At 31.6% G+C, this 13,161-nt stretch overlaps 3 protein-coding genes across 9 annotated transcripts; 1 reads left to right on the forward strand and 2 right to left on the reverse strand.

The window, feature by feature from the left end:
- Positions 1-1,375: 1,375 nt before the first annotated feature.
- On the reverse strand, positions 1,376-5,862 carry LOC134831523 (uncharacterized). Of its 6 annotated transcripts, none has more exons than XM_063845269.1 (5): positions 5,650-5,862; positions 4,859-4,972; positions 4,722-4,775; positions 3,588-3,858; positions 1,376-2,053 (listed from the first exon to the last, which is right to left on the reverse strand). In XM_063845269.1, the coding sequence occupies exons 3-5, from the start codon at positions 4,768-4,770 to the stop codon at positions 1,612-1,614; spliced, it is 762 nt and encodes a 253-aa protein (XP_063701339.1). In that variant the 5' UTR covers positions 4,771-4,775; positions 4,859-4,972; positions 5,650-5,862; the 3' UTR covers positions 1,376-1,611. The 6 variants fall into 6 exon arrangements, with proteins under 6 accessions (XP_063701339.1, XP_063701340.1, XP_063701338.1 ...); XM_063845270.1 differs by lacking the exons at positions 4,859-4,972; positions 5,650-5,862 and adding an exon at positions 5,421-5,462 and having other exon boundaries at positions 3,588-3,726; positions 3,787-3,858; XM_063845268.1 differs by lacking the exon at positions 4,859-4,972.
- Positions 5,863-8,548: 2,686 nt separating this feature from the next.
- LOC134830898 (filaggrin-2-like) lies at positions 8,549-11,881 on the forward strand. Its single transcript, XM_063844509.1, has 6 exons — positions 8,549-8,685; positions 9,266-9,299; positions 9,599-9,754; positions 9,813-9,951; positions 10,013-11,518; positions 11,575-11,881. The coding sequence occupies exons 1-6, from the start codon at positions 8,634-8,636 to the stop codon at positions 11,716-11,718; spliced, it is 2,031 nt and encodes a 676-aa protein (XP_063700579.1). The 5' UTR covers positions 8,549-8,633; the 3' UTR covers positions 11,719-11,881.
- On the reverse strand, positions 11,774-12,890 carry LOC134830900 (uncharacterized). Of its 2 annotated transcripts, none has more exons than XM_063844510.1 (2): positions 12,187-12,890; positions 11,774-12,120 (listed from the first exon to the last, which is right to left on the reverse strand). In XM_063844510.1, exons 1-2 carry the CDS (start codon positions 12,824-12,826, stop codon positions 11,867-11,869), a joined length of 894 nt encoding a protein of 297 aa, XP_063700580.1. In that variant the 5' UTR covers positions 12,827-12,890; the 3' UTR covers positions 11,774-11,866. The 2 variants fall into 2 exon arrangements, with proteins under 2 accessions (XP_063700580.1, XP_063700581.1); XM_063844511.1 differs by having other exon boundaries at positions 11,907-12,120; positions 12,183-12,890.
- Positions 12,891-13,161: the final 271 nt, after the last annotated feature.

Genomic DNA, 13,161 nt, shown 5'->3' on the forward strand with positions numbered 1-13,161 from the left:
CCTTAATTTCAAACCACGTGCGATATTTGTAGGTCAAAGCAAGGACTCCAAATTTCTAGTGAGATGCATTTCCATGTTTTTTTCGACTTTTTTTCAGCAAATTTCTGTCAATTAAATATAGACCAATGTCATTATTTGCAAATTTGCTCAATTGCGTCAATAAAAGATGCAATTCGTGAATTTCGTCAACCTGATCTTTAATTAAAAGTCCTCCAATGAAGTCCATGGCACTTAAATCGTTACATTTTGAGGCGATGTCATGAAGGTTTTTCAAGTTTTCAAGAGTTTCGTTTTCGAGATCGAGAGAAAATTTGACAGCATCGACCAAATTTAAGATTTTTGGGTGTTTGGGAGAATCTATGCAAAATATTTGGATTTTTCCTCCTCGTTTGCGGTGAAAATCGCATAATGAATGGGCGTGTTTTAGTTCGTCTGATGATTGGTTGAGGAAAAATGCTGAAAAATTAGAGTTTTATTAAATTTTATATTTTTTTTTTAAATTTTAATTACCTCCGAAACCAAAATGACCAACGTTTCGTTGTAAAAAATGTTGACCAATCGAGAAATATTCATGACTTGCGTTTAGTTCGTGATTTATTTGTTTGTTAATCGCTTTGTCGAGGATGGAATTGTGAGCTTGGCTTCCATTTTCGCATGATTTGCTGCAAAAACGTTTAATATTAAGGAAAAAATGTCCCAAAAGTTGATTTTTTACGATGTTGAACATGATTAACTGACAAAACTTTCAAAGGTTACTTCGTTAAGTCATAAATTTTTTGTACTCCTCGGTCTGTTATACATGTTATAATATTCAATCGTATCAAAATATAACGAAAAAATTCGTTAAGAGTAACGATTTTTGAGAAAAAACTGAAGAAAAAATAATTAAAATTATAAGAAAATAAATAAATAATAAAAAAATTAAATATTTAAAAAAATAAAATTAGGTATTAAAAAAATTATTAAAAAAATCAAATAATCATAAGTAAAAATAACAATTAAAAAATAACACAATAAAATAAATTAATTAAATAAAATTACATTTAAAAAAAATAATATTAAAATAATTAATAAAAAAAAATTAAATACCTATATGCCGAAAAAATATATTTTTAATTAAGTTTTGAAATATTATGAAAACATTTATTATTTTTTTTTTAATTATTTTTAACGTAGAATAAAAAAATATTTTAATATAAATCAATAAAATTTTAATTAAATTTTTTGAAAAATTATTTACCTAAAATTTTTTATATATTTTTTGAAGCGTATTTTTTGTTAAAAAAATTTTTTTTAAAATAAAACATCATTTAGTGCCTTAAAAATATATTTTATTAATTTTTTTTGATTATTTTCTTGTTTTTTTTTAATTTTATCACTTATACGAATAACAAATTTTATAAAAAAGTGTCACATTTTCTGCAAACTTGTTCCCAAGTCTCGTAAAAAATTATAATTTAAAAAGTTAATTATCTCTTATGTAGAAAAAAAACTTCAATTGGACGCGAAATATTAATTAGTATTTTTTTTTCTTTTATTTTTAGTCATCATCACGTGCGTAAAAAATTAAAAATTCCATCGATTCCTTTCCATAATTCCATTTTTCTCTTTTTAATTTCTTGTATGATAAGTTGTGACTTTTCCGTTGTTGTTGACGGAAGTAACAGCTTGACGATTTCCACTGGAGTCCGATGAAGCAAATGTGGAAATTCCACTGAAGCCTGGTCCGCTGCTCGAATAATGAACCGAAGTTGGTGCATCGCCAAACCGATTGCTCAAAGTACCTCCGGGATAGGTCGAAACACTTTGGTAAACGCCGCCCGGTCCAACAGATCCCGATGCTGCAGCGCCATACGACGCGCCACTATAGGAGGGAGCATAACTATTAGTCGAGGGTTTTTTATGGGAAGTTGTGCCGCCAACGCGATCTGCCGTCGTCACAACTTCAGCAGGATAGTTGGTATAGACGACCGTTTCGCCCGGTTGGATATTGCTTTGTTGTTGCAAATTATTCAAGAGGGCTTGTTGATGGGCAAATTGCTCGTTATACAAGCTGTTGAAAGGAAAAGACATTTTTTAGTATGACAAAAAAAAATAAAATTTATATAAAAAAATGTGCAAAAAATATTCAAAGGTCTTGCTACAAGAAGTGCACGTTAAACAATGAAGCAATGAATGAACTCGAATTGTGTTAATTTGTGATTTTTTATTTCTGTGGTGATGTGTTTAGTAATGAGATCATCAGTAGCAAACAGTCAGAATTTTATGATTCAACGTTAGTTATTTGAGTAAAAGTGAATTTCTGAAAAATTGTCACTTTTTTTGCAGGGTTGAAAAAAATTTTTGAGTTTTACTTAAAATTTTTTTTTTTGACTTAAGGTTGCAAAACTTTTTAAGTCAAAATTATTTAAAGGTTAAGTGAAGGTCATTTCTTTAAGGTTTAAGTCAAATTAATCTTTAAAAAACTATTTTTCCAATTTTTTAATCGAAAATTTTCATCTTTTATTGACTTATTCCAACTTAAATTGAAACTTAAGTCAAAAACGTAAACTTAAGTCAAAAACGTAAACTTAAGTCAAAAACTTAAGCTTAAGTGTAAAAAGTTTATGTTGACTTAAACTCAATTTTAAGTTTAAGTCATAGCTCAGTCAAGGCAACAGAAGCTAAAATAAGTTGACTTAAGGTTAAGTAAGAACCATTAAGTCAAGTTAAGTCAACATTAAATGCTTTTGACTTAAATCGAGCTTAAAAATTTTATTTAATTTTTAGCTTATTGATCATTTTGTGGAAAAAAAGGTTTTTTTCTCAATTTTTTTTTACCTGACTTAAAGCTTTAACTTAAGAAAAAAATAAAATTTTAGCTTAGACTTAATTGACTTAAAACTTTAACTTAAGAAAATTTTAATGACTTTAATAATGTTATAAGCTTTAACTTTAAAACTTGAGCGAAAATTTAACATTTTGATTTTTTCTTAGGCAAAATTTTTTTTTACTAAAATTGAATTTAACTCAATTTTCGACCCTGCATTTTTTTTGCGTTTGTGTAAAAAAAGCAATTAATGTGCAAATGTGTATGAATGTGATGAAAAAGCGACAGAGAGAAGAGAGAATTACTAACTGAGGCTTGTCTAATGGCCACCCTCTAGGACTTGTTATTGATGCCTTTGCTGTAGCACTCGCTCCTGCACCATGTTAGAAAGTCGTATAAGCAAAGACGCTAAGGATAAGTTTTTATACAAAACAAATGAATTTATCGTGGATTTACCTTGTGTCGAGATCGCATGAGTGGCACTTGTGTGTCAAAGGAAAAATCACACACGCGCAGCCAACACAAAAATATTGCAACAAGCATGGAAAAAAACACAGATAGAGAGAGAGAATTAGATTAACATTCAACACAATTTTCAAAGAAATTTTTAAAAGTTTTTTCGTAAAAGGAAATTTTGAGTCATAAACAAACAAACAAGTTGCGTAATATTGAATTGACTGTTTGCCAAAAAAAATATAAATAAGATAGAAGGCCAAAAGTGAGAAATGGACATAAAAATGAAGTAAAAAAGTAGGTGATAAAAAGAAAGTAATATAACCTTGCAACTTTGTTGAATTGGTGTTGCAATTGATTGAATTGGTTTTGGATAAAGGCCTGGAATTGGTATGGATCGGGACCAAAGCCGAATGGCACAAAGCCAAAGGCAGGACCTCCGCCAACGTAGGTATATGTGCCACCTAGATAGGGATAACTTGGACCATAATTTCCGGTTCCAACATAATTAGATGAATAAAGACCTGTTCCGCCACGGTTACCGGTGCTGCTGCTGTACGAGCCAGCAGATGCGCCCGATGAGGAGTATGCTGGATCTGAAAAGAAGAGAAAATTATTTTATTTATTTTTAGCTAAATTGCATGGAAACGAGGTAAAAATGATAATTTTAATTTTCTAAGCTACAAAAAATATGCAAGTAATTTTTAAATCAAAATTAAACTTTTTTTACGATTTTCTTATAAAAAAAAAAAAAATTAAAAATTCTCTAAAATTTAGGTAAATTTAGAAATAATGCTATTAAGGTAAATTTTAATATTTTATTAATTATTTAATTTAATTTTAATAATTTAATTAATTATTTTTTGTATTTATTTTAAAGCTTTAATTTAATTTTTTTTAATTAAAAAAAAATATTGCAAATAATTTAAATTATTTTTAAATGCAAATTTGAGATTTAATAGTTAGAAATCTTTTTTAAATTTAATTAATTTTTTTTTTAATTTTAATTTAATTTATTTTTATTTTATTTAATTTATTTATTTTCGTTTTATTGATTTTTAATATTTAATTAATATTTTTTTGTAGTTTTTACAATTTTTTCTCATAAAGAAAAATTTATTTTATTTTTTTTTTCAATTTTTTTAATAATAATTTAGGGCCCTACATCACTGCATAAATACTTTTTTTTGCATTTCTCGACTAAAAATTAGCATATTTTGTCTTTTCCATCACATTTTATAACAATTTAAAAATTCAATAAGAATGCATTAAAACAAAACTCGTATCTCCCTGTACATTAATCATCTCACCAAAGTTCAAGGTGAGTAAATAAAAACATTGAGACAACAATAACAAGACAAAATTACTTCTTTGCAGAACGACAAGTACAAGAAAAAAGATTAAATTGAACACGCGCACGTGAGAACAAGAACAAAAAGATGATGATGAGATCACTTACCGGCACTTGATCCAGCTATAAAGAGACATAATAATCCAAACTGCCACATATTCACTGCTAGTTTTAAGAAAACAAAACAAAATGGAATCGTTAATGAGCTGTTATCGAGACACTGTCACATACGCAAAGTGATAAACCTTTGATCTTTTCTTTTTTTTATAATCTACTTTTTTTTTTAATTTTTGCCAAAAAAAAAAAGTTTCTCTCTGTCTCTCTTTGAAATTTTTATCTTTTCTAATTTATCACACGAACTGTAAACAGAGCGATTAAAAAATGAAAAATCCGGTTCAAAATTCTGGTTCTGACCAGAATTCTTTAAGTTCGTTCATTTATGCACGCAAAGATGAGCAAAGAAAGGATCAGAACTGGTAAAACGAGTCAAAAAGTCTTGCTAAGGTCAATTTTATCACCTGAGGCTCATTTTAGTTCGAAAAGTACAAAAAAAGAGCTTCAAGGTCATTAGCCCGGTATTTAATTGAATTATGTAAAGTCATGGGAGTCAATTCACAATTCACGAAATTTACGTCAGAACATTTTTTTGTGTGTGTTAAAGAATTTTGTTAGAAGAAGAAGAAGCGGAATAACTCGTTCCTTTGGGAAAAACCAATTTTTTATGTAATTAATTCGCACTTCTTCTAATGCTCGGGTTTTTTTTTTGATAAATTCTTGGTAGTTCTTGATCACTAAACTGCGTCTTACTTTTAATAAAAAAAATCTTTCTTTGTTTTTATTCGTTTCACATTTATTTGTCTAGTAGAAGTTGTCACTGTAAAAGCACACCAAAGACTAGAAGACTCGTCTTCGTTCTGTTCGTTTCTCACTCTTGAAATGTTTATTCTTTATGTTAATGTATTTATTTTTAATATTTTTTTTAAACTTGAATTCTTGACATGGTCGACTGAATGTCGTTGTCGTAGTTGCTGCTTACATATGAGTATTTCTGGTTCTGATGAGTTTCACTGATCGCGATGCCGAAATAAATGCAAAAAAAAAAAATCTGAAAGAAGAAGAAGATGATTTCGTAACGACGTTCCGATTGAGAATAAACAAAATCAGCGTTAAAAAATTGTTTATAAAGGTGTGCGGCACAATATTTTTTGTGTTGTTACCAATATGGCGATGTAGAGAGCGGTTGTTGCGTTTTAATAAATTTCGCTCCTTTTTGGTTATTTTTCTGAAAAAAATTACTAAAATGCGCTCACGTTGATTTTTTTTTACCGCAAAGCGATTTTTTTAACATTATCAGTTGTTAATTCCTCTCTTCGTTGATGCTAAAATTGATGATGGTATTAGTAGAAGAGTCTTATCGTGCGACGTTGAAAGTTAGCATGTGATTGTTACATGTCTGTAATAAAAAATGGATTAAAAATTTGCATGCATGTAGTTTGTCGTTGGAGGTTTTAATGGTGTAGGTGTTGAAAAAAAGGGATTTATTTTATTTTAAAAGCAATTTTACTTAAGATCTACGATTTGTTGATGTATTAAAAAGTAGAAGTCACGTTAAATAGAAACAAACAAACAATAAAATAGAAACTGGATATTTTTTAGCTGAAGTAACTGATTTTTTATTTCAAAGACGTCAGCAACAGGTTTTGTGTTTTTGTGTGGCTTTTATAATTTGTGCGATTATGTTAATAAAAAAGTTATAAATTTACCGAAAAAAAGTGGGTATCAAAAATTTTCCAAAATTATTATGACTAATCATTGTGACGGTGGATAAATTTTGTTTAGTGGAGCCTCAGGATACGTAAACAGAAAAAAATATTTATAGGGCTTGTTCACTTTTCATAATTTTCATTTATAATTTAATTTAAGATCCTAATAATTATCTAAATATATCTAGATAATTTAATTTTGACGACACCTTAAATAAAAAATATTGTATTTTATTGATATCATAAAGTTGTTCAATAAATTAAATTAATAATGAAGAGGAAGAGAAATTTTAATGTAAATTGACGTGTGAATGAAAAATTGAAAAGGTTCGTGCCGTTATTGATGAAAATAAAGCAAACATTTGAAATTTAAGGCGACGCTTTATTTTCGATGTTCAACTTGAAAGCTTTTGTTTCTTCTCAGTTTTTTTCAAAATTTAAAATATTTTTAATTTAATTATTAATTAGTATTTATTTAAGAGACCATTAAAAAATTAACGAAAATTAATTAAAAAAAAATAATTATTAAATTACACGGTCATTACATTATTTCATGGAAAAAAAATATTTTTTTGATTGACGTGAAAAGATGATTGACGTGAAAAAATTTAGGAAAAGAGGATTTTAGGATTCTTTTTTGAAAAGTTTATTTTTTTTTATTTTATTTTTTTTTTGGGAACATAAACCTTTGGCTAAATAAAAACTAATTTTCATTTGGGGCGAAAAAGCCATTGGAGAATCCGCCGGCATATAAAACCCATATTTTCAAAAAACATTTATTCATAGTGTTTCGACATCCTTCTCAGAGTAAAGGTCCTGCATCCTTCTTGCGACGGCCACCGAAAACAAAAATACACAAAATTAACAAAGAACAACATCAGGGCTTCGACAAAACATATAGAAGTTCAAATTACCTCACAGTAAAATGTTGACTTTCATGTGAATTATTTCTTTTACCTAAAATATCATTTTTTAAAAATGTGAATGAAAATTTGATAACACACCTGATAATCGATCATTTTTTAACAATTTTTTTAGATTGTTTTAAAAATCTGGTTTCTTTGATTTTTTTCAAATTGGCTTTAAATTTTGGATCGTTGATTCACAGAAGAACTAGTTCTGAAGCATCTCTAAGTAACTTTGTTTGGGAAATTCCAAATGACTTGCCAAAAATTAATACAAGTTCATACATATTCAAAAACGATAAAAGAAGACTTCATTTTATTAGTATTTTATTTGAAATTCTGCTTTGAAGAGATTTTCTGCTATTCAAAGATCTTCAAAGAATTTTTGGTCAATTTATAAAAAAAGTCCGGATATGCAGTTTGTAATTTATTTACGATGTTGAGACATGTCAAACAAAAGTCATCTCAAAATGTTACAAATGACTGCACTTATCATGCAAAAGTTCAATGCCAATGTCATCTTTTGTTTCTAATGATATCTCATTTCAATCGAAAGGGAGTGTCAATCCGGAATTAAATATTTTAATTTATATGCAGTTTGTACCATTTCCCTTTTAAAACAATGTCTATCGCCCTGACGACGCTCCAAGGGACTTTTTTACGTTTGTTTGCTCAACTAAACAAACAACCGAAAAAATCTTCTTTTCAGTCGAGGCTAAATCATTTCAAGTTCACATCGTAATTGGGTCATTTTACAATTTTGACCATGTTCTAAAATTAAAAAAAAAAATAAAAATTACACGACCATGTATTACAATAAAGGAATTGAGATGGGTAAGTAAAACTATAAGTCAAAAAAAAACCAACTAGGAGATAAGACATTTCACAAAACGAAAAAAAAATAATTTCAAAGTTCTTTATTTGCCAATAATAAAATTACTTTGTGTTAAGTTGCCCGATAATGCTTGAACGAATATTTCACAAAAAAGGTCAAAACGGAATATTCTGAATTTCAAACAACTCTGGTCGACACATGACGGAATCAGAGTTACACGATTGACGAGACTTTACTTTAAAGAAAAAATCGTTTGATTTGATTAAACATTATCTCTCACGAACGCTGTTTTCGGTTATTCGGGGTAGAATAAACTTTTTTTTTCTACATTTTCGCAATAATTATTATCAAATAAAGTAAAAATAAAATAAAATAAAAATATATAACAAGCTGGGTGAATTTCGATTCTTGAAGTTAGTCGTCGTCGTGATCTTAAATCGGTCGGTCAAAAAAATATTTTTTTAGAAAAAAAGTGAAGTTAATTTTTATTCTATTGTGAGGAATTTGTCCGAGCAAGATGAAGGCAATTATTGTGTTAACAATTTCCTTGGGCCTTGTTTATTGTGCAGGTTAGTATTTTAAGATAAAGAAACCAATGTTTCAATGGAAAATTTTGATAAAAAATTAAATTCATAAAAAATTGAATTTTTGAAGACACATTAGATCAAAGTTTACATCCGTTACTGAATTTTTAATCAAAAAAAAAAAAAAAAAAAAAAATAATAATAATAATAAAAAAAAATTAAAAAAAAAAATAATTTTAAAATTTTATAATTTAAAAAAAATTGATTTTTTTTGAATTTTCCTTAATTCTTGATTCTCTTTAAATATTCTAGATGTTTTCATGTTCTAAGTTTATTAAAAAAAATCACGTTCGTCTCATAAAAAAATGAAAAATAGAAATTTATTTTTCTCAATGACAGCATTTTTTGATAATAAAGTTATAAAAATTTCACAAATAACTGATAACCTTTTATTTTTGGCAATGACCGTCGCTCGTCATCGATATCAGTATTTTTTGTTCTATTTTTGTTATTTTTTTCCACTCTTGAGGAAGGTTGTAATCTTCCTTTGGAATGTAATTCCAACGGAAACGAAAATTGATAATTAAGTAATAACAATAAAAAATTTCTTTTTTTTTAATTTTAGAACTTGGCCACTTTGGAGGAGGTCTCGGTAGCAAGTAAGTTTCTAATTTGATGACTTTTTATGTAAATAATTATTCTAAAAATCACTTTTTTGTTGTTTTTCTACTATCTGCTGCTCCATTGTAAATAATTTGACTTTTCCTCCATTGATTTTCACGTGATCAGTTATGGACAGTAAGTTTTAGATTTAAGAAATTGAATGAAAAAAAATATTTGGATTGAAATTGGAGGTTGTTTATTCCCATTTCAAGCTCCAATGAACAAAATAATCCATTTCCATTAAGAAAATTCGTTGTAATTAATGACGAATACAATTTTTCTAATCTTTTAATAGTCACGAGACACAACATAAGCAGACAGTTGAGGAAGCACGAAAAACTGCCTTTTCAAAACTTTCTGATTCTGGCGTGTCTGATTCTCATTTCAATACTGCTAGCTTTGGATCAAGCGGTTTCGGAAGCAGCGGATTCGGATCTTCTTTCGGAGGAAGGTTGGTTGAAAGAAATTTTCATAAAAACTATTTTTTAAACAAATTTTTGACTTTGCAGTAGGATGTCATCTCGCATGTCAGCAGGAGATGATGTAGAAACATTCGGATCAAGCTTTGGCGGAAGCGGATGTGCTGCTCCTTGCATCAGTACCGGAGGAGGTAGCTCAGGAAGTTTCTATTCAAAGAAATTCTCTGAGGTCAGTTTTGATATCTTGAAGTTTAAAGTTCACGTTTTGATTGTTTGTTGTTTGTTTATAGACAAAGTCCGTTCCTCAACCTGTTGTATCTGGCGGATCTTATCATCGTTCGGAATTCAGTGAAAGCAAATCTGCTCCAATCGTTCAACCTGTTGTTTCCGGAGGATCTTATCATCGTTCTGAATTCAGCGAATCAAAATCTGCTCCAATTGTTCAACCTGTTGTTTCCGGAGGATCTTACCATCGTTCAGAGTTCAGCGAAAGCAAATCTGCTCCAGTTGTTCAACCTGTTGTTTCGGGAGGATCATACCATCGTTCAGAGTTCAGTGAATCGAAAGCCTTGCCTACACCTGTTTACACCTCAGGCGGTTCATCATACCACAAATCCGAGAAATTCTCTGAAAGTCGCTCCATGCCACAACCTGTTGTCTCTGGAGGATCTTACCATCGCTCCGAATTCAGTGAATCGAAATCTGCCCCAATCATTCAACCAACTGTTGGATCTTATTCTCGATCTGAATTCTCTGAAAGAAGCCAAGCCATGCCTCAACCAATCATCTCGGGAGGATCTTACCATCGTTCAGAGTTCAGCGAATCCAAATCTGCTCCAATGATTCAACCAACTCCCGCCAGCTCTTATCACCGTTCCGAATTCAGTGAATCAAAGTCGGCTCCAATTATCCAACCAACCATCTCTGGAGGATCTTACCATCGCTCAGAGTTCAGTGAATCAAAATCTGCTCCCATCATTCAGCCTACCATCTCTGGAGGATCTTACCATCGTTCAGAATTCAGTGAATCGAAATCCGCTCCAATTGTTCAACCCGTAGTTTCCGGAGGATACTCCCGTCATGAGTTCAGTGAATCAAAATCTGCTCCCATCATTCAACCAACCATCTCTGGAGGATCTTACCATCGTTCAGAATTCAGTGAATCCAAATCCGCTCCAATGGTTCAACCCGTAGTTTCCGGAGGATATTCCCGTCATGAGTTCAGTGAATCAAAATCCGCTCCAATTGTTCAACCCGTTGTTTCCGGAGGATCTTATCATCGCTCAGAGTTCAGTGAATCGAAATCTGCTCCAGTTGTTCAACCCGTTGTTTCCGGAGGATCTTACCATCGCTCAGAATTCAGTGAATCGAAATCTGCTCCAGTTGTTCAACCCGTTGTTTCCGGAGGATCTTACCATCGTTCGGAATTCAGTGAATCCAAGAGCGCTGTTCCAGTTGTTCAACCCTCAGCTAGCTCTCGTTACTCCTTCGAAGAAAAATCATCAGGTAGCAGCGGATTCGGAAGCGGAGGTCATTCATTCTCATCTCGTTTCTCGGAAGGAGGTCTTGGAGGACATTCAAGCTTCGGATCATCTGGTTTTGGATCATCTAGCTTCGGATCATCATCTTTCGGAGGACACTCCAACGAATTGTCGGGGTTTATCAGCGAATCTGAACGCTTAGCTCGCTTGCAAGCAAAGAACGCCAATGGAGGAGTCTTACACGGAAGCTCTGTCGTCGATGAAAGTTCACTTGGATCACGCTTTGGAAACTATGAATCTGATTCTTTCGGAACAGTGAGTTAACATATTTGGGTTTAAAAAAAAATTAAAACTAACTTTGATATTTTTAGTTGGGCGCCGGAAAATCTTTCACCAAAATCTCAACAGCTGAAAGCGAATCTCGTACTGTCAATGGACAAACCAGCGGATACAAAGCTGCCACAACAACCTTAGACAATGATGGAACTGTCTCAACTTACAGCATCCACACCTAAGTTTAAACCGAAAAGCTCTTAGATGTCGTCCCATGCTCGAAACGACTGATTAAAACACATCCTTTAACCAATTTTGCTTATCATAACTTTTAATACTACGAAATATGTAACAGTTTTTCTATATAAAAAGTAAATAAAAGTACATAGTTTAACTTTCTCGTGATTCTCGGCGCTTTTTATTGCGCGGGCGATCTTTCACGCTAAATGGCTCCTCAAGTTTATCATCAACTACGGTATAGTGATAGTGATTGTTGTGATTTGCTGATTGTGATTCGCCCGAAGGACTCCATGCATTCACTTCAGGTCGTAAAAGGTCACATCTACAATTTTGCCAAGTAGGATACGGATGAAATTGAACTTGTGGTTGGTGAGGACGGTGCGAAGATTGTAACGAAGGCGTGCCTGAGGTACAAATGTCTTACTTGTAAAAACGTTGGTTATGCTTACAGCAAATGATAACCCACTTACCCACAGGTTGAGATGGGTGAAAATTATCGTAATTATCAAAAAGCCCAAAATAATTCCTTTCCGTGGTCCAAACAGCATTTCCTGGAAAATTCTTGGTCCATGGAACGTTCGGGGGTCCTGCCCTACTTCGAATTGTCTCATCTGACTCTGATTTTGGGAAAACTGGCCTCACTTTGGGACGCCATGTTGTTACATCTACCTTCTTTTTCGGCGGAGTTGTCCTGCCTTTTATAACGGGAATGTCGTCGTCATCATCATCTTCTCCATTTTTCTTCTTCTTTGTCTTTTTCTTATTGTTATTATCCTCTTGCGATCTCGTTTCGTTAGTTTCATTCGAAATTTCGAACGTTACATCTGTACGAACGCCAATACTTCCACTGCTCGTTCTATCGCCGCTTGAACTTGATTCACTGCTTTCGCTACTTTTTGATTCGGGACTGCCCTTTTCGTTCTTTGTTTCGACAGTTACGCGAACATTTCGCACATTTGGCGTTGGAACACTTTCCCGTGATTCCTTTTGTTCCTCAACACGTGCCGCTACTTCCCCGAAATCCAGTTTAGAATCAACACGAGCTGCGAGAACAACGCAACAGCTAATTATTGCTATCGTCGCCACTAATATTTGTATCCAAAGTTTCATAGTTGTAAATTTTAATCTCACGAAAAAAATTGTTGAAAAAAAAATTATCGCGAAAAATGATCAATCATCTTACTCTGACGAGCGCTTCGATCAAACTGAAGAAACTTTTGCATTGTGTGCTTTTTTGATGGACAACAATCACACATGACGAGTCTACACAGTTGAAAGATCTAACCAAGATACGAAGTCGCGTGTTGATTTATGGTAGACCGCAATTTTTGTCATTATTAGATAATCGACGCTCCAAAGAGGGAATTCAAATGTTGTAAGAAGAGTTCAAGAACGCGTTCTTACTTCTTCGGCATTTCCAGACAAGACAATGACGAATCATAACT

This window comes from Culicoides brevitarsis, chromosome 2 (genome assembly GCF_036172545.1).
Source record: "Culicoides brevitarsis isolate CSIRO-B50_1 chromosome 2, AGI_CSIRO_Cbre_v1, whole genome shotgun sequence".
NCBI lineage: Eukaryota > Metazoa > Arthropoda > Insecta > Diptera > Ceratopogonidae > Culicoides > Culicoides brevitarsis.

Coding starts and splice junctions, on each gene's coding strand:
- LOC134830898 (XM_063844509.1), top strand. CDS start 8,634: ATGAAGGCAATTATTGTGTTAACAATTTCCTTGGGCCTTGTTTATTGT. Junction 8,686..9,265: donor GGGCCTTGTTTATTGTGCAG/GTTAGTATTTTA, acceptor TTTTAATTTTAG/AACTTGGCCACTTTGGAGGA. Junction 11,519..11,574: donor AATCTGATTCTTTCGGAACA/GTGAGTTAACAT, acceptor TGATATTTTTAG/TTGGGCGCCGGAAAATCTTT.
- LOC134831523 (XM_063845265.1), bottom strand. Junction 3,859..4,721: donor TATAGCTGGATCAAGTGCCG/GTAAGTGATCTC, acceptor TCTTCTTTTCAG/ATCCAGCATACTCCTCATCG. Junction 2,054..3,587: donor CAATTCAACAAAGTTGCAAG/GTTATATTACTT, acceptor TCCTTTCAACAG/CTTGTATAACGAGCAATTTG.
- LOC134830900 (XM_063844510.1), bottom strand. CDS start 12,826: ATGAAACTTTGGATACAAATATTAGTGGCGACGATAGCAATAATTAGC. Junction 12,121..12,186: donor TCACCCATCTCAACCTGTGG/GTAAGTGGGTTA, acceptor TTTGTACCTCAG/GCACGCCTTCGTTACAATCT.